Raw genomic sequence first — 25,273 nt, forward strand, 5'->3', positions numbered from 1 at the left:
AGTCCATTTAGACTATGTAATCTCACGAAACTTATTCAGTGCACGGGCTGTCCATATACATGGGGCATTTCAGCCGTTCAACTCACTACGTGGAAGAAACTTTGTTCGTTTGAGATCAAACTCTTTGTTTAGCTTTTGTTGCGCGAGTGAGGCTATCTCCTTCCACCTCAACGCGAGACTCTCTCCAGAAAAACTCCACCGAGCTCATCATCGCCAGCTCTTCTCCGTCTCACATCGTTCGGCGATCTAACGTCATGCAACAGCACCAGCATCCTACTCCTTCTTCTACAGAACCATGTTTGTCGATCACACTTTCACCCACGTTTGTGTTGAGACCGAAATTGAAGCAGCAAGTTCAATCGGGAATACCCGGCGAAGCTACGAGCTCCGGCGAGCCATTCAACCTTGTATAAGGTAGGCCTAGCCTCATATCTTGGCACCCAATATGATTTTCCTTTTAATTTCATCAATCGAGCCCAACCCAAATCCCGCCGCAACGCCGCCTTTTCGCTGACATACAATTCATTCTAATCAATTCATCAAAGTCAGTCAAACTCAGATCATGTTCTTACAGTGGTGCTTCCTTTTCTAAGCAAACCAGACCCGATCACCAAAGTACCAAACCCATATACTTCATGGAGAATTATCACATGGTCTATCAATTTCAGTTTTAAAAGAATGAGAAAGGATTGTTAATTAAAAACGAATGAGAAAGGAAGATAGAGACCAGTGGAAAAATATTACCAGTAGCACCAGAAGCGCGTGGCTGCACTTCTAACCTGTGTATATATACGGCCCGTGTATGGAATAAGCTCTCGTAATCTCATCATAAGACATGTAAATTATAAAAAGATTAGAGATTTTTTGCTTAGCATTCATAACTATATACAAATTGCAATTTAGTGACTCGGTTATTCATTCACATTTTAGAACATATCCTACAATAAGAATCATACATGAAAATTAGTGACAAATTTTATCTAATTTAACTACAATTTTTGAAATTAGAGTAAGCAAATAACACTTCATTTTTCTGTCACAAATATGCGTTACATATTTAAAAGTGTATTTTATTAGACATTACAGGTTAAAAGACAAGGATAGATTGCAATTTTCATGCTTAGTAAGCCAATTTTCATTATTGGTTAAGAAACGAAGCTTCCTAACCTAATATTCCATGAGAAAAAGAAAATTACTTGCAAGGATTAAAGGACTGTTTGAACGAGAAGGAAATTAGTTGGCACCTATTGAAGAACTGCATAAAAACCAAAGTACTGCAACAGAACACATGCATTGTCAGTCAAAAGGTTGCTTCTACCTGTATGAATCCAAACATGGGCACATATTATATGCAAGATTTCAAAATTTTGAAGGAAGTTACTTGAGGTAAATATATCACTAATAGGATTAGTAATAGTAGATTAGTTGCATCATTTCTGGTATGGTTTTTGAGATTTCATTATGATCTTTTGTGAATTTCTTTCTGTTTCCAGTTTTCTCATTTGCTTTACCATTTTCAGTTTAATCATACCTTCAAAAAAAGAAAGTATGCTGCTGATAATAATAATAGCTTCTAGTTCATCTTTTTGCTTTCCATGTCACTATTCACTGATTTGAAGCAACTCATGTTTACCATGTTTCTTACCCTTGTTGTTTACATTTCTTTCAGAAATTCCAGATTCCTAATGTAATCAGAAAAGGAGATGCAAAGAACGAGAATCGAGGCTAAGCCCCAGTAGAGAGCAGTGTAGGACACACAGTGGAAAACTGTTACGCAGATTCTCCAACTTTCACCATTCCTGTAAAACTCACAAAGCTCACCGTAGTTGAATAAAGCGCTGCGCTTCGCTCTCCCTCTATATATAAAAACCACTTACACACCTCTCTCTTCAAATCTCTCACCTCTCTCACCTCATTTTCTCCACCTCCTTTGACCACTGGTCCACTCTCTCTCTCTCTGCTTTTTCCGGCAACCGAAGTCTGTGAAGTCATCAGTATCGGGCTGATCACCCCCCTCTAAAAACGACATTGACATCTCTTCCTAGACAAAAAAGATGGCTTCTTTACAATGATAGATCTCTCTCTCTCTCTCTCTCTTCTTCATTGCCATATGAAACAGAGCTCTCTCTCTTTCTCTCTGACTCAAAACAATTAATGGCAAAGAATTAAGCACCACCCTCTTAGTTTCTCAATCCCCGACTCAATCTACTTCTGACCCTTTTTCCTTCTCTCGAGCTAGATTGATACAATGGCTGAGAGCGCAGAGCCAACGAAGACATTGCCGGAAGCAGACAAGAAGAAAGAGCAGAGCCTACCGTTTTACCAGCTCTTCTCCTTCGCTGACAAGTATGATTGCCTTCTCATGGTCTCCGGCAGCATAGGAGCCATCATTCACGGCTCCTCCATGCCCGTGTTCTTCCTCTTGTTCGGTGAAATGGTTAATGGCTTCGGTAAAAACCAGATGGATTTGCAGAAAATGACCGCCGAAGTTGCCAAGGTTGTTTCAACACCTCTCTCACTCCCACCCAGTTCTAATCACCTCCCTCAGATCTTAGATCTAACAATCTAACATGTTCTCTGTTACATTCTTGCAGTATGCTCTGTATTTCGTCTACCTGGGCCTAATCGTCTGCTTGTCATCTTATGCCGGTATGCTGTGTATATATTACGCTCAATTTTTTTGGTTGGAGGGATCAGTTCTCGGAACATCTTACAATACTTTTCTTGGGTTGTTCATCAGAGATTGCATGCTGGATGTACACCGGGGAGCGACAAGTGAGCACTCTGAGGAAGAAGTATCTGGAAGCCGTGCTGAAACAAGACGTGGGATTTTTCGACACAGATGCAAGAACAGGTGACATAGTCTTCAGCGTCTCAACGGATACTCTTCTAGTCCAAGATGCCATTAGTGAGAAGGTAAAGTTTAGTTCTTTGGTTCTGTTTCCCGCATTCATTGCATTCACTCGTTCACTTCCCTTTTCCTCTCTGGTTCGGTCTCAGTCTCTCTCTGTCTTTTCCCCCCAAAATTTACCATGTTTTCAGCTTTCACGTTTTTATTGTCACAAAATCTAGTGACGGGTGGTGTTAAATTTGTGAATGCTTAGTCTGGGTTGTACTGGGATTCACAGTAATGGGGTAGTTGGGCATTTGCATTGTAATTGTGGGTGTGTGTCTGGGACCATGTAGCAAAATCCTTGAGCGTTCTTCTGACTGCGCACGTTAGCAAACCTTGACTTGACGTGCGCCGGTCTGTGATATTCTCCCTAATCCGTTTTTTTTTGTGATATTTTTGTTTTTATTATTATCATTATTATGATCATGGAGACCTATCTAGTCGGTGGATCTTTGAATGATGATTCTATGATGTTTTGTTAATTTTGGGTTGGTTTGGTAAATTTGATTTGGTTGTAGGTGGGGAACTTCATACACTATCTTTCAACATTTCTGGCGGGACTGGTGGTTGGGTTTGTATCAGCATGGAGGCTGGCGCTGCTGAGTGTGGCAGTCATCCCCGGCATTGCTTTTGCTGGCGGGTTGTATGCGTATACGCTTACCGGGCTCACGTCCAAGAGCCGAGAATCGTATGCAAATGCCGGCATTATGGCTGAGCAAGTGAGTTGATTTAGACCAACGTCTGTTTGTATGATCAAAGTTGGATTCTTTGTTTTGGTTTTAGTTGTGTTTCTTATGAAAATATGTGTGGAAAGGCAAATGAGGAGTGTGTAGCTTATATGTTTGTTAAAATGTCTGATCAGGCCATTGCGCAAGTTCGAACAGTTAAATCATATGTGGGTGAAAGCAAGGCCCTGAATTCGTATTCAGATGCCATACAGAACACCTTGCAGCTGGGTTACAAGGCCGGAATGGCCAAAGGTCTGGGGTTAGGGTGTACTTACGGCATAGCTTGTATGTCGTGGGCTCTTGTTTTCTGGTATGCCGGTGTGTTTATCAGAAATGGGCAGACTGATGGAGGGAAAGCATTCACAGCCATTTTTTCGGCCATTGTTGGTGGCATGTAAGACTTTAACCTGAAAACCTTCATCTTCTTCTGTTTTTCTAGAATAAGTCTAAACATTATTGAATGATACAGGAGCTTGGGTCAGTCATTTTCCAATCTTGGGGCCTTTAGCAAAGGTAAATCAGCTGGATACAAGTTGATGGAGATTATCAAGCAAAAGCCCACCATAATTCAGGACCAGTTGGATGGAAAGTGCTTGTCTGAGGTTAATGGCAACATAGAACTCAAGGAGGTGACATTCAGCTATCCATCGAGGCCAGATGTTATTATTTTCAGAAATTTCTCAATGTTCTTCCCAGCTGGAAAGACTATTGCCGTTGTTGGCGGCAGTGGTTCAGGGAAAAGCACTGTCGTCTCTCTGATTGAAAGGTTTTACGATCCTAATCAGGGTAAGTTGGGGGCTTTTCTGCTATGGAGATCATTGAAAGGGGTCATATCACATTGCTAATGTTTCTGGTTGGCTTAGCAGGGCAGGTTTTGCTGGATGGTGTGGACATAAGAACACTACAGCTGAAATGGTTGCGTGATCAGATGGGACTGGTAAACCAGGAGCCTGCACTCTTTGCTACTACCATTCTTGAGAACATACTCTATGGAAAACCTGATGCAACAATGGATGAAGTAGAAGCCGCAGCCTGTGCTGCTAATGCTCATAGTTTCATCACTTTGCTTCCTAATGGGTACAATACTCAGGTTAGTGTCAAAATTCATTCTAGAAAACAGCATTGGTTATGTGAAAATGCAATGCACCATCCACTAACAACTCTTTAAATTGAATGCCAATGGATTATCAGGTTGGAGAGCGAGGTGTCCAACTCTCTGGAGGCCAAAAACAGAGAATTGCAATTGCTAGAGCTATGTTGAAAGACCCAAAGATCCTACTCCTGGATGAAGCAACCAGCGCTCTTGATGCAAGCTCTGAGAGCATTGTTCAGGAAGCTCTAGACCGTCTTATGGTTGGGAGAACAACTGTAGTTGTGGCACATCGCCTTTCCACCATAAGAAATGTTGACAGTATTGCAGTTATACAACAAGGGCAAGTTGTTGAGACAGGAACTCATGAAGAACTGATTGCCAAAGCAGGGGCCTATTCTTCGTTAATTCGATTCCAAGAAATGGTTGGGAACAGAGACTTCAGGAATCCTTCTACTCGTTGTTCACGTTCGTCTCGGCTAAGCCACTCATTGTCTACCAAGTCTTTGAGCCTCCGATCTGGCAGCTTAAGGAACCTGAGCTACAGTTACAGTACTGGTGCTGATGGGAGGATAGAGATGATCTCAAATGCTGAGACAGACAGGAAAACTCGAGCTCCAAAGGGATATTTCTTTCGACTTCTAACGCTAAATGCTCCAGAATGGCCATATTCAATTATGGGTGCCATAGGATCAGTACTATCAGGATTTATCGGTCCAACCTTTGCCATTGTAATGAGCAACATGATTGAGGTGTTCTACTATAGAAGTCCTGCTTCCATGGAGAGGAAGACAAAGGAGTATGTCTTCGTGTACATAGGAGCTGGGCTCTATGCTGTCGTCGCATACTTGATACAACATTACTTCTTCAGCATAATGGGAGAGAACCTCACTACTAGAGTAAGGAGAATGATGCTTGCAGGTATAACAAATTTGGCCTTTCTTCAATTTACACTTCAAAGTTTACATCTTTCGTCGTTTTTTATATTTTGGTCTCTGATTCTAACTGTTACTCCCTCTACATCAGCAATTTTGACGAATGAAGTCGGATGGTACGACGAAGAGGAGAACAACTCGAGTCTCCTGGCTTCCAAACTGGCCACAGATGCTGCTGATGTTAAATCCGCAATTGCTGAGAGGATTTCAGTGATACTGCAAAACATGACTTCACTGCTCACCTCATTCATAGTTGCTTTCATTGTGGAATGGAGGGTCTCCCTGCTTATCCTAGCAACTTTCCCCCTTTTAGTTCTTGCCAACTTTGCTCAGGTAAGCTTTCAGTTACACCCTTCCATCACCATTTTGCCTTGAAAAAAAAATACCAAAGCTTTTCTCTTTAGTATTAGGTCTGTTTTTGCACCCTGGAATCTTTAACTCCTTCCCCAATCCCAGCATTCAACGACAAAACAAAGCTGCTGCGTGTCAGCACACCATGTCACTGCACGTGCTTCCTTCGAGCCTTGTGCACACTTAGCTCTGGGAAATCATGCAATAATAATCAAAGTATAATACTAAGCACTCCTAACAAGATATAGATTAAGATTCTATACAGAGGCCTGCTACACTGCTTATTTAGCAAGGGAAGGTTCATATCATTCTCTCTAAACTAAATTATCATATTATGACTACCTTGTTGCTTAGTTCTAGAGCCCTAATGACCCATTTCTATCTTGGTTTAGTTTAGTCGCAGTCATGTTTGACCTAGACTGGTTCTGGTTTGTATCTTCTTATTGGCCCCTGTATAATAATTTAATCCACCACACTGCTCATTACAGCTACAGTATATATAAATATATACGTCTGTCCATCTGTCATAGACCCAAGTTGAACCTCTATATAGTTGTTTAATTTCCTCAATGCATTTGGAGCTCTTTTTCTGTTTTCCTTGCAATTCTTTAGAAGACAGCCATGTGAGAGTTGCGGGTGAACTCTATTCCCGTCTGTGATCACATTATTTGATAGGGGAGGAGATACAAGAAGGCTCTTTCTATTATTGACCAACAAGTATGGTGTCGGCTTGATACTTGCGATTTGTGCACCCTCCTTTGCTTATTATCTTGTCGGTATTGGCAAGAGGCTTCAGTCTTCTGGAGCCCTTGGGTGACTGTTGGGTTGGTTTTCACACACTAGTCTTCATGTAGAACCAAGGGTTCTCTGTGAGACTGTTTGTCTTGTATGATAGCGTTCTAAATTTTGCGCATGCTCTAAGTACAGTGAAATGGACCTAACTGAGTAAGGACGGTACCTTCTCCAATGTATTTCTGTCCTTGTCCCGTGAGAAATCATGTAGAGCCCTGCAATTTACTCCTGGGCCTACTCATTGAGCTCTGTTTCAGTGCTCTGTTGCTTTTGGTGGGTCTACATTCTGTACCCAAACACAAGCCCCTGGTCACCAAATTGTGAAGGCAATAACTCTCAACGGATACAATAACATGAATAAAAAAGAATAAGAATTTTAACTAATGCAAATGTCTCTTCACTCAGTATGTTACTTTGTCTAGAGAAAAACTGCTGCATGATTTTAGTGTGGTTGCTCAGCGCACCCAGAAACCAAACTTGACATTTGTTTAATGCAAGTTTCTGATCAGCAATTCTGCTACTTTGTGCATTACGCAGCAACTTTCGCTTAAAGGCTTTGCCGGAGACACTGCCAAGGCTCATGCAAAGACTAGCATGATTGCAGGGGAAGGAGTGAGCAACATTCGAACAGTTGCTGCCTTCAATGCACAAGACAAGATCCTCTCTCTCTTTTGCCATGAGCTTCGTATCCCACAACTAGGAAGCCTTCGTCGGAGCCAAACTGCTGGTCTCCTGTTTGGCCTCTCACAGCTTGCGTTATATGCCTCTGAAGCTCTCATTCTATGGTATGGTGCCCACCTTGTGAGCAAAGGTGTCTCAACCTTCTCCAAGGTCATTAAGGTTTTCGTGGTCCTGGTTGTAACAGCCAATTCAGTAGCGGAAACAGTTAGTCTTGCCCCTGAGATTATTAGGGGTGGTGAAGCTGTTGGCTCTGTTTTTTCAATTCTTGATCGCCAAACCAGGATTGACCCTGATGACCCTGAAGCCGAGGTGGTTGAAAGAATTCGAGGGGAAATTGAACTAAGGCATGTTGATTTTGCATACCCTTCACGGCCTGATATTATGATCTTCAAAGATTTTAATCTCAGAATCCGTACTGGCCAAAGCCAAGCACTTGTTGGAGCTAGTGGTTCGGGGAAGAGTTCTGTGATTGCATTGATTGAGAGGTTCTACGATCCAATAGTTGGGAAGGTAATGATTGATGGCAAAGACATCCGACGTCTGAACTTGAAGTCTCTTAGACTAAAAATTGGTTTGGTGCAACAAGAACCAGCTCTCTTTGCAGCAAGCATTTTTGACAACATTGCCTATGGAAAAGAAGGTGCAACCGAAGCAGAAGTGATTGAAGCTGCACGTACAGCCAATGTGCATGGATTCGTTAGTGGATTGCCTGATGGGTACAAAACTCCAGTTGGAGAGAGAGGAGTTCAGCTCTCGGGGGGACAGAAACAAAGAATTGCCATAGCCAGAGCTGTGCTCAAGGACCCAACAATACTTCTGCTAGATGAGGCCACAAGTGCATTGGACGCAGAATCAGAATGTGTGCTACAAGAAGCACTGGAGAGGCTGATGAGGGGCCGAACCACCGTGCTAGTTGCCCACCGTTTATCAACAATTAGAGGGGTGGACAGCATCGGCGTGGTGCAAGATGGCCACATTGTGGAACATGGAAGCCACTCGGAACTTGTGAGCCGCCCAGATGGGGCGTACTCAAGACTGTTGCAGCTACAAAATCATCGTATATGAGAAGATAATCAGTTTAGGTCAATCAATTGCAGCATGCATGGCCTTGTTGGGTGGTGTTGATTATGTATGTCCCATTAACGTTATGTAATCCTCTATTTTTCATCTAGTTGTAGATATGGCTCATGTTCAGAACAATTTCTCTAATCTCAATGAAGTAGCAAGTATTATATTATCAGAGTACCTTTCTCCTTTCATAAGCATGTTACTAATGTTGGTTGTTGGGGGGTTTGGGCTCATGGGTGTGATTATTCACTCAGCTTTCCTTTCTTTTCCTTCTGTAGATTGAGATTTATGAATGTATATAACTTGTGGAAAAAGCAAAAAAGGGCCACAATCTTATCTTAGAACTTTCCTGGATTTTTCCTTTTCCATTGCATGTGTTTCGTAGCTAGTGTGATCTTCTTGGGTTTTAGATAAGGAAGTGACCTTTATCTTAAGGGCACCTTGGGACAGTTAAACCCAGCAAAGGCCAAGCTCACGATCATTTCTTTTTGATAAAGAGACAGACCCATTTGTTGCAGATGGTTTGAATTATTGTAAAGCGGTAGATAATTTCTTTTAGAACTTGGATAAGAAGCTTAAGAACACTAAAGGCAATAATGAGTCACTTTGATTCATTCATCTGTCCTGGATTCCTTCCATTCCTGAAGAACTGAGGGCCCAACTTTTGTACAGTTCAATGAGTGCGCCTGTATAAGATTTCATCATTTAGGTTCCCTTGGTCGACTGTGGTTATTTAGTGGGTTTTCAGAAAGTTTGATCCCAACATGTAAAGGTTCGAGCATCTTGTTCACAAATGTTACTTGGTGTTTTCAAGTATCTAAACTTGGTAGCTAGCAAGGAGCCATTAGATTAGTCCATCCTGTGGAACAAACCGCAAACAGCGACTAATCCAACGACCCTTGACTTCGGATCTTTAATACTCCGAAGCATCGTAAATGCTATAAAAACTTCTGATCTTGCTCTATTCTCATATTTAACTGTACATTCATACTTTCATAGTGATAACCTTTGAGGGAAAAAAGGGCTGTCAGGGAAAAAAGGGCTGTCAGATATATGTGCCTGGATTATCTGTGACTGGAAAAAGATAAGGCTCTATGTTATGACTTATGAAGATGGTGCATTGGTATCTGTTACTTTTGACAGTTCAATTCATTGAGTTGGCAGTAAGACAGTGGAAAAAAAAAAAAGGGGAAAGAGACGCTAGGTATGGCAGATTGAAAATAAGGAATGGGGATGATGATGAACCCACAGCAGTGCTCCACAGTCTCAATTATAGTTTTTTTTTCTGCAACTTCTTGTGTACATAGATATCATATCTGCTGGCTCTGGATGTGGCTTTAGGACTCTACTGTACTCTTGGATCTTGGTTATGACACTCTAGGATTTACTGAATGGAATAAAAGACTGTGCAGATACATAGGTGCTGCAACTATATATGCTTCAGAAATGAAGTTGATTCTGATACTTGAAATACAAGCTGGTTTTTACTGCATGGCAATCTCTAAATTAAGTTTCTTATAGCTCTCATCAGTATAAGTTGGATTTAAAAAGAGGGTTGAGACCAGAAATGGCAGTGATAGTGAAAATGAAAGTGACCAATGAAATTTGGTAGCTAGTGCAGGTCTTTTCCTGTAAGATTCTTAAAGGGGCCCTTATTCCTTAGTCCTTACCCTCCTTTATATGTTTCTGCTTCTCTCTTTGTTTCAGTGTCTGTGTTGAGTGCTACGTCTATCTCTATGAATGGAGAAAGCTCCGACTCTGAAGACTAACACAGTACCACTTCAAAGGCTCCGGCAGTCCGGCCCATTCTCTCAGGCCGTACCTGTTTTGGTTGTTTATGCCACTGAGATTTTACATCACCATCATAATAATTCATACCACTCGATCACTTCTGAAAATTTCAATCACAAGATTCACAGATGAATAATGCAATGCATGCATGTTCTCATAATGCTAGCGGGCCACTTGGATCTTGACCACCCCAAATTTATTTTGAATGATTTTCCAGGATCACTGGGGACCCGATTTGGTGAGGTGAGTGGTTCCTTCTCACCTCAAGAAGAATTACAGCTGCTGTAGTTGAAGTATAGGCAAAATAATTATCAGATTAACTATAATTTATCACACTTATTACAGCTAGTATTATTAACTGGTAATCTGGTATGCATCTCTCTTGCTTGGATTGCATAACATGTTATTGTTTACTTGTTTCGATTTTTAAGAGTTGAAAAAGCTTACTTCGGATCAAGAAGGTAGCTACGCATGGGCTACGGTGGGCTACGTCTCATCTCAAATTACTAAAAAACTTATTTTTCTAGCTAAATTTTAATGTAAAAAATTAAATTTTAAATATTAGTACACCTTAAATTTCTATATATAACTCATAAATGATTGTAAATTTTTTTCTAATCAAACCCATTATGAAATCATAGCTCCGCCCTTATTTCAGATCTGTTTGTTTATTGGATTTCTATGATGGAAAATCCCTGGATCGAATCATAGGTTTCTAAATTAGTTAGAAGTGAGTTTGCTGTTGATTTTGTCAGCTTACAGTTGAGTTTGGCAGCCTGAAAAATATACAGTACGTATGTGTTGCGAAGAAATAGTGATATACTACAGTTAATGATAGACTACGTACAGTTAGAGGCCGGTCCATTCCTTCTTAATCACTCAACTAGCTAGATCATATCTTTAATCACTCAACTAACTCCTAAATTTCATTTTGCATGTTTCACTACTAGAAAAATTGCATCGACGACGCCTCATAGAGGACGTATAAATATAAAAGCTAACAAGGGAGCAACCTTCTCATGAAGAGTGCCGAACAATATAATTGGTTTTGGGCTCGAAGTATTGGGTCAATTGCTAAATCCTAAAACAAATTGCTAGTTTTAATGATTCTACCCTTCATGGTCCAAAGATAGTGGGTACTAATTTAAAACCCAAGGTCATGGGCCTCTTGATGAAACTCCTCTTTTGGACTATTGTTACGTTGTTAGGTTCTATGAGAAAGGGTATCAACAAGCTAGAATATAGGAAGTACGTATTGATGTAGTTGAATACGTATTCTCCCTTGTAGAATTCTTCGCCTCCTTCTTTTCAATAAACCACGAATCTAATCTAGCTTCTATGAAAATCTTCGTCTAAAAAACAAGGGCTTTTACTAATTGGTTTAATTTCCAGTTAAAAGAAACTTAGCTTAGAGACTTTAGCCAATATGTTCGGCCTGATTTTGCAAATTAACCTTTGAAAGAAAAAGGTTATTTGACTAATTTGAGTTTCTGATCGTACAGTACACACATGTTTATGCAGGATCGATCATGATGAATGCAATAAGTGAAACTTAAGAAAGTAGGAAAAAAAAAAAAGTAACCCACAACGAGTGCCAAAATTACAGCACTAATTTGGCAGTTAATTAAGCAATGTGAAAGTTGGGTAACTTTTAACACATTTACAATTCCATGCCTAATTTACTGATGGTGTTTGATTAAATCCAGTTTCTGATTAGTACATGCGCATATAATTACTTGATATTCACATCAAAAAACAGAAGAAAATCATCAACTAGTCTCTGAGTGAAATTTAAGCGCGAATACAATCATTTAAGCTTTTATACATGTGCTTCTATTCTCGCTTGGGATGCATCAGTTGCATGCATGGGTAGTTGAAATCAAATCGGCTTCCTGTGAAAATAATCGTTCAGAAGCAGAGACTTCCTAACTTAAGAGCGTAGCGTAGAATTGCAATATTAATTGGCAATAAGTTTGAATCTGACTTATGGCTAAATGGCGCTTTTTGTTTTTGTTTTTGATGAATGAGTGTAGCAGGGAAACCTCTAGCTCTAAAAATCAAATTTATTAAGTAAGAAATTGATGATGACGAGAATTGAAGAGGCTGGGGGACCTAACCAAAACCTCGTGAAGAAACAAGAAATTCCATACATAAATACACAATGGTATCGAAATCCAAACTGCGGATGGGAAGAACCGGAAGACCTAAAATATCACTCTCAAAAGACGACAATGTAAAAGGAGGCATAGCCGACCATTTACTTACTCTGAGATAGATGCGCGCTCCATAAAGGATTAGCTGGAGCATCTGCCACCTGCTATTTTCTTCCCGAAATATGTGTGAAGAGAGCCATGGTAATTCAAACAATTGAAGAGTACGTCTTGTTCATCCATAACTGGTATAAAAGTCTGTTTTCCCTGGCAATTTTGTAGGTTCGTAATGTAAGGAAACTATCTGCAGTATCCGATCGTTAGATCATCGTCTTTTTGTTTATCGATTAAGGAATTTCAATGCAGTCATATGGTGCTACCAAACTGCCTTACGGCCCTTAGTCCCTTACCCTAATTATGAATAAAAACGAAAATTCAACAAAGAAAATCATTAAAGTTTTGTTGGAGATTCACCTACTTAGAATTAAAAGCGCTTTCTAAAGTCCAGAACTGTGAAAGTCAAGTGCACTCGTGACTGCTTCACCAGAAAAAAGTCGAGCATTAGGGTTTGACCATTATGAACTACAAACTTACGAACACAAATTCAAGGGATTGATTAGTGGAAATTGGAATGAGAATGTAAGCCTTTAATTGGTCTTTCTGATTAAGAATGAGTCAATCAAGGGACTAATTTTTCGGAGACTCATCATCACCTCTAACTGACAAACTGAATTCAACCAATTGATAAGGTTTATATGGACACAAACGATCATCTGTTAGATCGCTAAATATATAGCTAATTGTATATATTCAGTTCATCTAAACTGTGCTTAAATTCCCATAAAAAATAAAACTGTGCTTAAATTAGTCAATACATACCGCTTGGCGCATGTGTCGGCATGGGAGCAAATATAAACATATTGTAAGCCAAACATTAGAAAAATCGTAAAACAAGCTAAGGGCGGCTTTCTTTCTTATTATTAATTACATGTGACCCGTTCCAAAATACTGACTTTTTTAAAAACCGGAATTGAAATCGAAATCGGAAAAGAAAAAAGGTCCGGATTTAGCATCATTTTTTTCCGGAACCGGAAAGAACCGGAACCGCAAATATTTGATCGGTTTTTAGGTTTTTACGGTTCCAAAAATTCATTGTAATATATATTTATCTTCAAGCCTAAAACAATAACAATATAAAATACTAATTTCAAAATGCAAATACAGAATATCAACAACCTCCCAAATATAATTACAAAGTGATCAACAATTAACATACTCAATTATTTCAAAAAGAATTGAGAGAGACAGAAAGACTGCAAACCTAGGATAATTTAGATTTTAGAAAGTAACAAAATAATAGAGGAAGTGATAGTGAATAGGGGTTTTATAGTTTTTATAGTGATTAGTAGGAGTATAAGAAGTAAAGAAAAAAAAGCGACGAAAGATGTTTCTTATATAGTTGTAAATATTTGGTTCTAACGATTCTAAAATCATTTTCAAAAATAGGAACTTGAATCGAATCATATTGGTTGTTCAAAACGGTTCCTCTAGGGTTAGTAATTTATTTATTTTAGAATCGAATCGAATCGACCATTTCAGTACAATTCTAACGATTCTAAACGCTTCTGATGTCTAAAATCCGGGGCCTATTATTAATTGACGATGTATACTTGTGGAACCTATTGCACTCGTAACTTGAAACTTCGAACGTTCATGTACATAACTTTCAAGAAGATTCATGAAGTAGCAACCCATCATTGAACTTTTAGTTAAACTTGAAGTCTTCTCAGCATAAAAGAATGACCCAAAACAAACCAATTATAGATGAAGCTTTCAGAAACATGGAAGAACACGACTGGCCCTCCGCGGACCCCAAAAATTGGCAACACCTCTTCAATTGGGAGGGGGACCTCGTGACTGATTCTGGTTTCTGAATCATGATTTTTATTTTTCTCAAACGAAGAAGGAAATGTATAACAAACTATAAAAAGAAAGAAGAGTTGATTTTTCCTTATCTAAGTGAGAGTTTTCTTTGTAGATAACGTAAAATGTAGGTACGTACTGTATTTTTGATGAAATTTTACTGAAGTACTATCACATGCATACGGCCAGACTACAAGTCTCATAACACATTTAGGTATAAGGACAATACGACATTGAATGTGATAAGATTATATATATGGTGGTCAATTTAGTTACCAATAATAGTTCCAAGTAATAAGCCATGCATGTGAATCGGTTTGTAATACATGTCGCATTTATATATGCCTTTACATTTATCATTATTGGTTCAGATCGACTCTTCTCGGTTTTCTTACAACAATGAACAGAAAATGATCTCCGTCCTCAGAAATTTCATAGACTGAAAAGTATACCATACCGGCCAAATACAGGAACGACGATTGAACTTGTGCCGCTCCAGAACCATATTGAGAGATTCTTAAAATCCAGAAATGAAAATGCATTGAGAATAAATATCTACTGTATTATTGTCATCCCAACGATTATATAGTTGGTGGGTGCCCAAAACGATCTTAGTTACAGATCTTGCTGGTTGTTGGCGAAAACTGAATTTGGCTAGCCTATGGCAATTGCAACAAGCTGAGATCAAAATCATCAGATGCGTGATCTAGAACACGTACATGCAACATAAACTCATCAGATATCGAGAACATCTATATCGGAGACTCAGAGAGAGAGAGAGAGAGAGAGAGAGAGAGAGAGGGCGGTGGAGGGGACGCTGGAGAGACAAAGGGGTCATCCAGAGTCCGGCCAGCGCGATAATCTCACGTGACGGTGCTTGACAAGAGCTTGGAAATTGATTTGACAAGTATTGCCTGTTATAGAAACCCTAGCTCTTTCTCCACCTCTGATGTACTCAAGCTCATGGCACGCCACCTGGCATGTCGTGATTGTCAGCGAAATGGCATGTGACGCCTGAGACTGGTCGAGCGACGGCTTTGACAAATGAGAATTAGTACAGCTCCATCGCCACCACGTTGTGTCCCAAATTCACAGGAAGCAGGGGAGAAACAATTGTACAAATTTATAACATGGGCGGAATCAAAGGTGATCAATCAGATTGTCTGGGGATTTGCTAGCTAGCTTGTTCCTAAATCTATTTTGAGACGTTCAATGACTTTAATCTAAGCTCGCGTAAACAATCGGGATGCATGCCCCATGGTTGTAAAGGGTTTCTATCTTCAACTTATATGTAATTTTGTTGTACTTATTAACCGAGCTAGACAGCTAGTCGTGGTGGATCGATCTGTTAGAATGTTCTTATACGGTGATTATTCAATTGAATTTAATTCTTATGTAATAACCCTCGTTTTCAAACATTATTTGAATTTAATTAAATTCTATTAAGTTGTGAAGTTTGATTTAAACCGAACATGATTGCTTGCAAATGTTACGAAACGGGAACGGAAACGTTCCGAGAACGTTTAATAAGAAAACGTTACGTTTCCGAATGAATTTATCGACTTTTATTTCGTCGCTCGGTTGTGAAAACTTTCTTCACGGAAGTTGTAGAGCTCGTCGATACGAGTTCGTGGATATGTGACGCGTTCGAATCGGACGTTGGAGGTAAAAGTTATTAACGTCAGAAGTTAGTTTCCGATTTGGAAACTAGTATAAATAGGTAATTATAGGATTAGGGTTTCCTTAATCAGAAACCCTCATCTCACTTCTCTCTCTCTCTCAACCCGCCGCACTCTCTTCTCTCTCACCCTCGGATCGCTCTCTCTCTCCCGAAACCCCATCTTCCTCTCCTTCGCAACCCGAGCTCTCTCCCATCTTCCTCTCCTTCACGATCGAACACTCTCACCTCTTCCCGAGCTCTCTCTCCCTCACCCTCGGATCGCTCTCTCCCCGAAACACTCCCACCCTCACCTCGAAGAATTGCCCGGCGATCTCCCACACAGGGCTGCCATGACGTGCACCGCTCGGCTCAACCACGTCGCGAGGACCACAGCTGCCACCCTTCAGCTCGCCTGCTCGAGACTCGCCGCCGTGAGGACGCCCGACGTTGCCAAGCTTCCGCAAGTTTCGGCAACGATCTTCATCGCCACCATCGAGCTCCAAACGAGCTTTCCATCATCAAATTGAGGTGAGATACGTGCTAGGATGGATTGTGTGTTTGTTGTGTGATGTTTTTGGTTGATTTGGGAGGTTGTTGGTGGAGATCGGAGGGAGAGATAGAAGGGGAGGTTACCGCCGCTTTAGGCGGCGCGTGAGGTTAGTAGGAGGGGGTACGAGGCGGCGTTAGGCCGCGGGGAGGAGGAGGAAGAAGAAAAGGAGAAGAATGGGGCGGCGGTGGCATCACACGCGCCTTGGTTGGCGTCGGCGCGTGGGCCCCACGCGCGGCCGGCCGGAGGTGGCGCGTGTGCCACACGCGCCGCCGGGTGAGGCGGTGTAATTAGTTTTGACTGAAAGGGTATTTTGGTAATTTACTGTGTAACGGTAAATGTAAATGTAAATTTTATTTACTACGGTAAATGTAATTAATTTTTTTACCTTCAGTAAAATGTAATTATAAATTACTTTCAGTAAATGTAAAAAGTAATTTGTAAAAGGGTAATTTAGTAAATTTTATTTACTGAGTTGTATTTACATTTAAATCGTACGTATACGTACAGAAATACGTATTAATATTTATACGTACAGAAATACGTATTAATATTTATACGTACAGAAATACGCATTAATATTTATACGTACAGAAATACGTATTAATATTTATACGTACAGAATACGTATTAATATTTATACGTACAGAAATACGTATTAATTTTTATACGTACATAATTACGTATATGCTATTTATACGTACAGAAATACGTATAAATCATATATTTGTACAGTAACCGTGAATAGTAACAGTGAACAGTAATTTCGTAAAACCGAAAATTGCTGAACAGTAACCGATTATTACTGTTTTGGCATTTAAAGGTTTACGAAACGATTCTAAATGCTTGTCTTATCTTTTTAAGGTGATCGCTAAATCGAGGAAAGGGATTATTATCGGAAATTGAGGAATTACGCTCAAGTCAACAAGGTGAGTAAAATCTCACTGAATTACGAATCTACCCTCGTGGTGATTCAACATTTTTGCAAGTGTGTTTATTTAATAAATTACAACATGTATATGATATAGTGGACTATGTATATATTGTATAAATGGTAAATAAATACGAATATATATAGTTTGCTATATAATATACTGTTATGATTTTTATTATGGATATATTGTGAAAGTTTTAAAACGTACAATATGATGTGAGATTATTGTACATGTGATTTTATCACGGAAAATGTGAAATATTGTGATTTGTCTTCGGACGTGATGTGTGGTACAATATGATGTGAGATTATTGTACATGTGAGGCAAGTCGGAACCTAGCCTTTGGCCGGGCGAAAGTTACGATACAGTTAGAGCTCTAGTCTGTCTGCCATAGTACTGCATGAAGGTAACGGTGGTTATCTGCTCATGGGTACTCAGCTTGTTGTGGATGTTGGGTGGCGGGTGGTTACCCAACATCAGCGGTATACTAAGTGAGGGGTAACAGATGTGTACCAGCGCTCATTAGTTACCATTTTGTGAAAGTATTAGAGTAACCAGATGGGTTGCTCGTTTCTCATGATTTTCATTATACTGTGTTGATGTGGAGTTGTGTCTTTTATGAGACGAGAGTTATTGTAATATTTTACTCATACGAGCTGTAAAGCTTACCGGGTTTGTGTTGCAATCCCGGTGCACCAATTTCAATGGTGTAGGGGATACTTCCGCAGGTGCTGAGTAGTGGTGATTGAGTGACGACTCTGAAGACTCGAAGTCGATCGCATCCAGTCGTGGTGAGGTCCCAGCGTGGATTGTGTGTGAGATTTGGTGTGATTTTATTTGTGAGGTTGTTGTGAGGATTATACAATTCCATTTGTTATATGTTGAATTATCATTTGGGTTGTAATAATCGGCTTGACTGAGTTATATTTTAAACTCAGATGTGATCCGCTGCAACATTAAAATGATCTCGATTTCATTGAGATTATTCTTGTGTTTAACGATTTTAAGATTTTGAGTTTTTAAGCTCGAAATTTTAGGGTCGTTACATCTTAATACCTCCAAAAACGATGTGATCCCATCCCAAACCAAGAGCTTTTTTTTTCTTTTTTTGCAAGAAAAAGAGTATAACACCATATGGTAATCTAGCTAACTGAAGAATGAAGATACGAATCCTTCAGCTTTAGGTATTTTAAGACCTTCCTGTAAAGAATAAGTATCATATACCAGAATGAGATGCCCTGTTTCAAGCTCAGGTGATGCTTGCAATTGCAAGTAACCAAGAAAGTTCGTCGACCCATTGATCGATGAGGTTTCTTAATTAAGTTGCAGAGTAAATCTCTAACGGTATGGTCATTCTTTTCAACAGACGAGTACGTACGTCAAAGGTATGGTCATATATATATATATATATATATATATATATATATTAAAGAGAATTCATTCATTGAGGATAAACTCAAGCCAAAAAGACTATTACATATCTACTAGCTTCCATACGAGAGGCAAGCAAATAAGGTTTCATGTACACGGATCATAGTGATATATATAATAAATTTACTATTAAAACTACTCACGCACCATACAAGGAAAAAAAAAACATACACCATAACAAATATGACTTCGGCAACAAACAAAATTAAAACAAAAAACAAACTAGAGTTTAAACAATAAATGACTTCAACCTCAAATAAAGGCAAAGAAGCCAACTAAACTGAAAAAAGAAAAAGAAAAAAAGTTTTCCCCTTCCCCTCGGAGGTAGGGGGTGGAGGTATGGTCATATATTAAAGCCATGAAGATGAAGTATGATTCGATCACTTGCCAAGCAGACCTGTTGAAGTATCAGATTACGAGCCAACCACAGCACGCCAAGTCAGAATCTTTGAGAAATCTATGCAAGTCGTCTCCCTCCAGTTTGAGGAATTACGAACTGCCCTGAAACATAGGAGTAGTTCTGGAAGCTTACAGGGGCGAGGGCTATCGTGGGAAAAGACCATTGGTCAATAAATTTCAGGAGAGTATAGCTGTGCAATAGTAGAGAGTGAGCTAATTAGGTTAATGAGTATCCTATGATGATCACATGGCGATGCGTATTGAAACATATACAGCGAGTCCCCACCCATTGTTGGCTCAATTACAAACACCCATTTGAAATCAAACCCCAACTTGGGAACACAACAACTACTCTCTCTCTCTCTCTCTCTCTCTCTCTCTCTCTCTCTCTCTCTCTCTCTCTCTCTCTCTCATCTGGTTTTATTTTCTCTGTTCTGTAAGCAAGAAATTGGCAGAGAGAGAGAGAGAGACTGAGGGGGAGGGTTGGCTAGTCCTCTTCCCATTGCATTCTCCAATGCAGTTGTCCTCTTCACATCCAACATCGCTATCTATCTTATTGTACGTTTTATGAATTAGCTCAGTGGTCCTTCGAGTCCTAGCTAAACCTCATTACCTCCTTATATCTCTCTTATCACTGTCGTCCCCCAACCCCCGCCCCCTAAAAAAAAAAAAAAACCCCAACCCTTGGTAGAGTATATATCTATCACTCCATCTTACAAATTTTCTAAGACAAACTAGCTACCACTGCCACTCCTACTTCTCTTGCTTCTGCTATTTCCTCCTCGTCATCTCTTCTATCTCTGAAGTTGCTTCTCGCCCACTTCCTTCTTCTAGCTAGGTTTTCCTACTCCACTATATACTCGTCCACTGTATATTATACTCTAGCTAGCTCATAAGCTTTGGCAAAAGCTAGATTGGTGTATGAACTAAGTGGCTATCTAGACTGATATAATACATACTGCAAGAACTACTCCGATCGATCATGTCTAGCAGAAGGTCATCAAGGCAGTCATCAGGAACTCCATCAATCAAAGATGATCAGATCATCGAGCTCGTCTCCAAGTTGCGCCAACTGGTTCCTGAGATTCGCGACAGGCGCTCTGATAAGGTACGTAACAACCATCGGTGATCGGTCTCCCTCTGCAATTTTGTTAAATTAACCCAGGCCGGCCGGCAGAAGATAGAAAATGGCCGGGAAAGACAGGTAGATGCAGTTAGATTTAAAACTAATGCAGCTAAACTTGACCCGGATATTTAGCGCTTGACTTGGATAAATTTCCGTAGCTTCAATTAATTATAGGGCTTCTCGATGAATTGACTCCCATTTATAAAGTGTCTCGTGGTTTGAGTTGGGACCGTGTAGTAGTAAAACCTACTCCTTCATGGTGGCGTATAAGACTAAAAGCATATATATTTGTATTGTACGTATGGCTTCAGTGTATCCGAGTGTCTTAGACGTCATTGATACACCTTAATTCTGGCATCGTCCAGACGTATATAATTTACGAAATAGTTGTTTAACATACGCGCGAGCTAAGATTTAGCTATCAAGTTCAACGACAGCATCAACAACAATTCGCAAGAGACATAGAACACTGGTTGTTTTAATTTATTGTTATAAACGAAAAAAATTAAAGGTGGTTGTAGAAAGATTGTTACGTCAAAAGCCAGAAGTGTTGCATTGTTTTAGCAAATGAGGATGGGATCTAAATTGTCGACTTTTTACTTGGTTGTGCAGGTATCAGCATCGAAGGTCCTACAGGAGACCTGCAGCTACATCAGAAACTTACACAGAGAGGTTGACGACTTGAGCGAGAGACTGTCCCAACTGCTCGCTACTATTGATGCTGATAGCGCTGAGGCCGCCATTATTAGGAGCTTGATTATGCAGTAGACCTACTCTATAACTCTATAAATATCGTTATGTTAGTTAATTTATATATAGCTATATAGTTGCACTACATCTTTATTACTTAATTTCTAGGTTTTAATCACCATGATGATCAAGGAAAGGGTTGTTTAAGTACTACAACGTACTCATGTACCCCAGCTTAGAGAAAAAGCTCGTGTAATGGATCAAGTTTGTTTGATTAATAAAAAGGACTTGCACTAGCTAGCAAATCCTAGCTATGAAAACCCTAGTACGTATGCCTTTTCTTTATGTTAAACCCTAATATATATGTAGTCAATTTATACAAACGTGCAATGTTCTTCTTCTTTTTGAGCATTTTCTTTAAACTGGTTATAATTTTCATGTGAAGGACCAAGTACTCAATTGTACACATATCTCTACTACTAATCTGAGCTAAATCCGAATGGTCAATTTTCATGTGATATAATTAGTAACGAGTTGATCGATTGTACACTTTAATATGATGATTAATCCCTATTCTCTTCCTGGTAAAGTGGCCAAGACAATAAGTCATAAAATGTCAGCACACCTGCCCACCAAACACTCACGTGATAATAATTCAATCGTCATGTGGTCGATACACTATTCTTAGATATGCAAGGCGAATCACATTCAAATTGCAACGTGGTAAGTAATTTGGTAACCACTATACTATTATAACACCGAAAATTGGCTTCATGCATCGATTTATCTTTAACATATATACCTGAATATATCTGTACCCAAAAAAAAACATATATACCTGAATATGTTGGCTACTGCCTACTGGTGATCGAATATTATGAAAAAATAGAGAAGTTAATTAGGAAAACCGTCTTCATTCAAGAAAGCTCATGATCAAGGCCCGCCCGTGAGATTATTTGATCCCATGAGGGCTTAGGATGAGAGTCATGAAACAATTAAAATATCAAATGCACTAATTTGAATATATATATTTCACGAAGATATTCTGACAGGAGGACGTCATGGATTAGTTGCAAGGTAACTATTAAGCTGTTCATTTTTTTCCTACTTCTTGTTACCGGTGTGAAATGCACACAATATATGCTCTACAAAACTAGAGGCGGAGCTACGCAGAACCAGTAGCGCTTATTTGGTGCAGTGGAATGATCTTTATATGCCATAGCACATGTCTGATGTTCGACTCACCCTGGGCTCCGCCACTGTGCAAAAGAATATAAACTTACCAATATGTTTTTGGTAAATTTGTTTTCAACACTTGCCACAAATGCATACAGATAATTACTGTTATGTCTGTTTTAATTTGGTTTGAGTAGTACTCTTCGACTCTGCATCAAGATGGGTTCCTCATGGGCTTGTGACGCTTGTCGATTAATTTTTGCAAGACATTAAGAAACTTTTGATGGAGTGATGTTTGTTTTGGCTTATTTTGAAACAATACTTGTCAAGTTATAACGTGATCGAGCACTTACAGTTGCTGATAGATAACTAACTGCTCCTTTGGCCACATGCATGTAATCACCATATCTGTTTATGCAGTATCGATCGATTATTAATACATACATCGATCGTTTGCATCACGAAGGCCCCCCCCCCCCTTCTGCTTGCAATCCTCTCTAGTTGGAAAACACCTAAATTCCATACATAACTTAATTAGCTAGGCCCCCGGATCTGTAACGATCTTAAAATTTCGAGCTTAAAAACTCAAAATCTTAAAATCGTTAAACACAAAATAATCTCAATGAAATCGAAATCATTTTAATGTCGCAGCGGATCACATCTGAGTTTAAAATATAACTCAGTCAAGCCGATTATTACAAACCCAAATGATAATTCAACATATAACAAATGGAATTGTATAATCCTCACAACAACCTCACAAATAAAATCACACCAAATCTCACACACAATCCACGCTGGAACCTCACCGCGACTGGATGCGATCGACTTCGAGTCTTCGGAGTCGTCACTCAATTACCACTACTCAGCACCTGCGGAAGTATCCCCTACACCATTGAAATTGGTGCACCGGGATTGCAACACAAACCCGGTAAGCTTTACAGCTCGTATGAGTAAAATATTAAAATAACTCTCGTCTCATAAAAGACACAACTCCACATCAACACAGTATAATGAAAATCATGAGAAAACGAAAAACCCATCTGGTTACTCTAATACTTTCACAAAATGGTAACTAATGAGCGCTGGTACACATCTGTTACCCCTCACTTAGTATACCGCTGATGTTGGGTAACCACCCGCCACCCAACATCCAAAACAAGCTGAGTACCCATGAGCAGATAACAACCCGTTACCTCCCATGCAGTACTATGGCAGACAGACTAGAGCTCTAACTGTATCGTAACTTTCGCCCGGCCAAAGGCTAGGTTCCGACTTGCCTCACATGTACAATAATCTCACATCATATTGTAACACACATCACGTCCGAAGACAAATCACAATATTTCACATTTTCCGTGATAAAATCACATGTACAATAATCTCACATCATATTGTACCACACATCACGTCCGAAGACAAATCACAATATTTCACATTTTCCGTGATAAAATCATGTACAATAATCACTCATCATATTGTACGTTTTAAAACTTTCACAATATATCCATAATAAAAATCATAACAGTATATTATATAGCAAACTATATATATTCGTATTTATTTACCATTTATACAATATATACATAGTCCACTATATCATATACATGTCATATTTCATAAACACCTGAAAAATTACGTACGATAATCTCACATCATATCGTACCATTAAAATCACACATGCACAATTTTTCTGTCACCGAAATGACTATTTTTAATGAATTAATAACAGTATGTAATTTAATGAACTATATATATATATGTATTTATTACCATTATACTATATATACGTAGTCCACTAAGTTATATACATGTTGTAATTCATTAAATAAACACACTTGCAAAAATGTTGAATCACCACGAGGGTAGATTCGTAATTCAGTGAGATTTTACTCACCTTATCGACTCGAGCGTAATTCCACAATTCCCGATGATATTCCTTTCCTCGATTTAATGATCACCTTGAACAGATAAGAAAAGAATTTAGAATCGTTTCGTAACCTTTAAATGCCGAAACAGTAATAATCGGTTACTGTTCAGCAATTTTCGGTTTTACGAAGTTACTGTTCAGTGGTACTATTCACTGTTACTATTCCCAGATACTGTACAAATATGCAATTAATACGTATTTCTGTACGTATAAATATTATATACGTAGTTCTGTACGTATAAATGCTATATGCATATTTCTGTACGTATAAATATTATATACGTATTTCTGTACGTATAAATATAAATACGTATTTCTGTACGTATAAATATTAATACGTATATCTGTACGTATAAATATTATATACGTATTTCTGTACGTATAAATACTAATACGTATTTCTGTACGTATAAATACTAATACGTATTTCTGTACGTATAAATATTAATACGTATTCATGTACGTATACGTACGATTTAAATGTAAATACAAATTCAGTAAATAAAATTTACTAAATTACCCTTTTACAAAATTACTTTTTACATTTACTGAAAGTAATTTATATTTACATTTACTGTAGGTAAATTTTAATTACATTTACCGTAGTAAATAAAAATTACATTTACATTTACCGTACACAGTAAATTACCAAAATACCCTTCTGTCAAAACTGTTCCCACCACCGCACGTGGCGGCGCGTGTGGCACACGCGCCACTCACTGTGGCAGCGCGTGAGGCACACGCGCCGAACCCAGGGACGGCGCGTAGCACGCCTCCGCCGCCCCATTTCTCTCCCTTTTCCCCCCCTCTTCTCCGCCACGGCCTCACGCCGCCTCCTACTCTCCCCACGCACTCCCACGCGCCGCCTAGAGCGGCGGTAACCGCTCTTCTTCCTTCCACCTCCGATCTCCAACATCTCCACTCCAAATCATCCAAAAATTCACACACACAACACACAAATCATGCTAAACTAATCC

The 25,273-nt window shown here is 39.3% G+C and overlaps 2 protein-coding genes across 2 annotated transcripts; both read left to right on the forward strand.

The window, feature by feature from the left end:
• The first annotated feature begins 1,925 nt into the window (after positions 1 to 1,925).
• Positions 1,926 to 8,707, forward strand: LOC126798537 (ABC transporter B family member 19). Its single transcript, XM_050525540.1, has 10 exons — positions 1,926 to 2,497; positions 2,595 to 2,649; positions 2,741 to 2,916; positions 3,412 to 3,612; positions 3,756 to 4,015; positions 4,091 to 4,407; positions 4,488 to 4,711; positions 4,813 to 5,632; positions 5,738 to 5,979; positions 7,327 to 8,707. The coding sequence occupies exons 1-10, from the start codon at positions 2,249 to 2,251 to the stop codon at positions 8,533 to 8,535; spliced, it is 3,753 nt and encodes a 1,250-aa protein (XP_050381497.1). The 5' UTR covers positions 1,926 to 2,248; the 3' UTR covers positions 8,536 to 8,707.
• An 11,385-nt stretch (positions 8,708 to 20,092) lies between these two features.
• Positions 20,093 to 21,510, forward strand: LOC126798577 (transcription factor PRE6-like). Its single transcript, XM_050525585.1, has 2 exons — positions 20,093 to 20,482; positions 21,113 to 21,510. Exons 1-2 carry the CDS (start codon positions 20,357 to 20,359, stop codon positions 21,266 to 21,268), a joined length of 282 nt encoding a protein of 93 aa, XP_050381542.1. The 5' UTR covers positions 20,093 to 20,356; the 3' UTR covers positions 21,269 to 21,510.
• Positions 21,511 to 25,273: the final 3,763 nt, after the last annotated feature.

This window comes from Argentina anserina, chromosome 6 (genome assembly GCF_933775445.1).
Source record: "Argentina anserina chromosome 6, drPotAnse1.1, whole genome shotgun sequence".
Classification (NCBI taxonomy): Eukaryota; Viridiplantae; Streptophyta; class Magnoliopsida; order Rosales; family Rosaceae; genus Argentina; species Argentina anserina.

Excerpts from the sequence above, each read along its gene's own strand:
- LOC126798537 (XM_050525540.1), top strand. The coding sequence starts at position 2,249 with ATGGCTGAGAGCGCAGAGCCAACGAAGACATTGCCGGAAGCAGACAAG. Across the intron at positions 5,633-5,737 it reads AAGGAGAATGATGCTTGCAG|CAATTTTGACGAATGAAGTC; the intron begins GTATAACAAATT and ends CCTCTACATCAG. Across the intron at positions 5,980-7,326 it reads TTCTTGCCAACTTTGCTCAG|CAACTTTCGCTTAAAGGCTT; the intron begins GTAAGCTTTCAG and ends TGCATTACGCAG.
- LOC126798577 (XM_050525585.1), top strand. The coding sequence starts at position 20,357 with ATGTCTAGCAGAAGGTCATCAAGGCAGTCATCAGGAACTCCATCAATC. Across the intron at positions 20,483-21,112 it reads GCGACAGGCGCTCTGATAAG|GTATCAGCATCGAAGGTCCT; the intron begins GTACGTAACAAC and ends TTGGTTGTGCAG.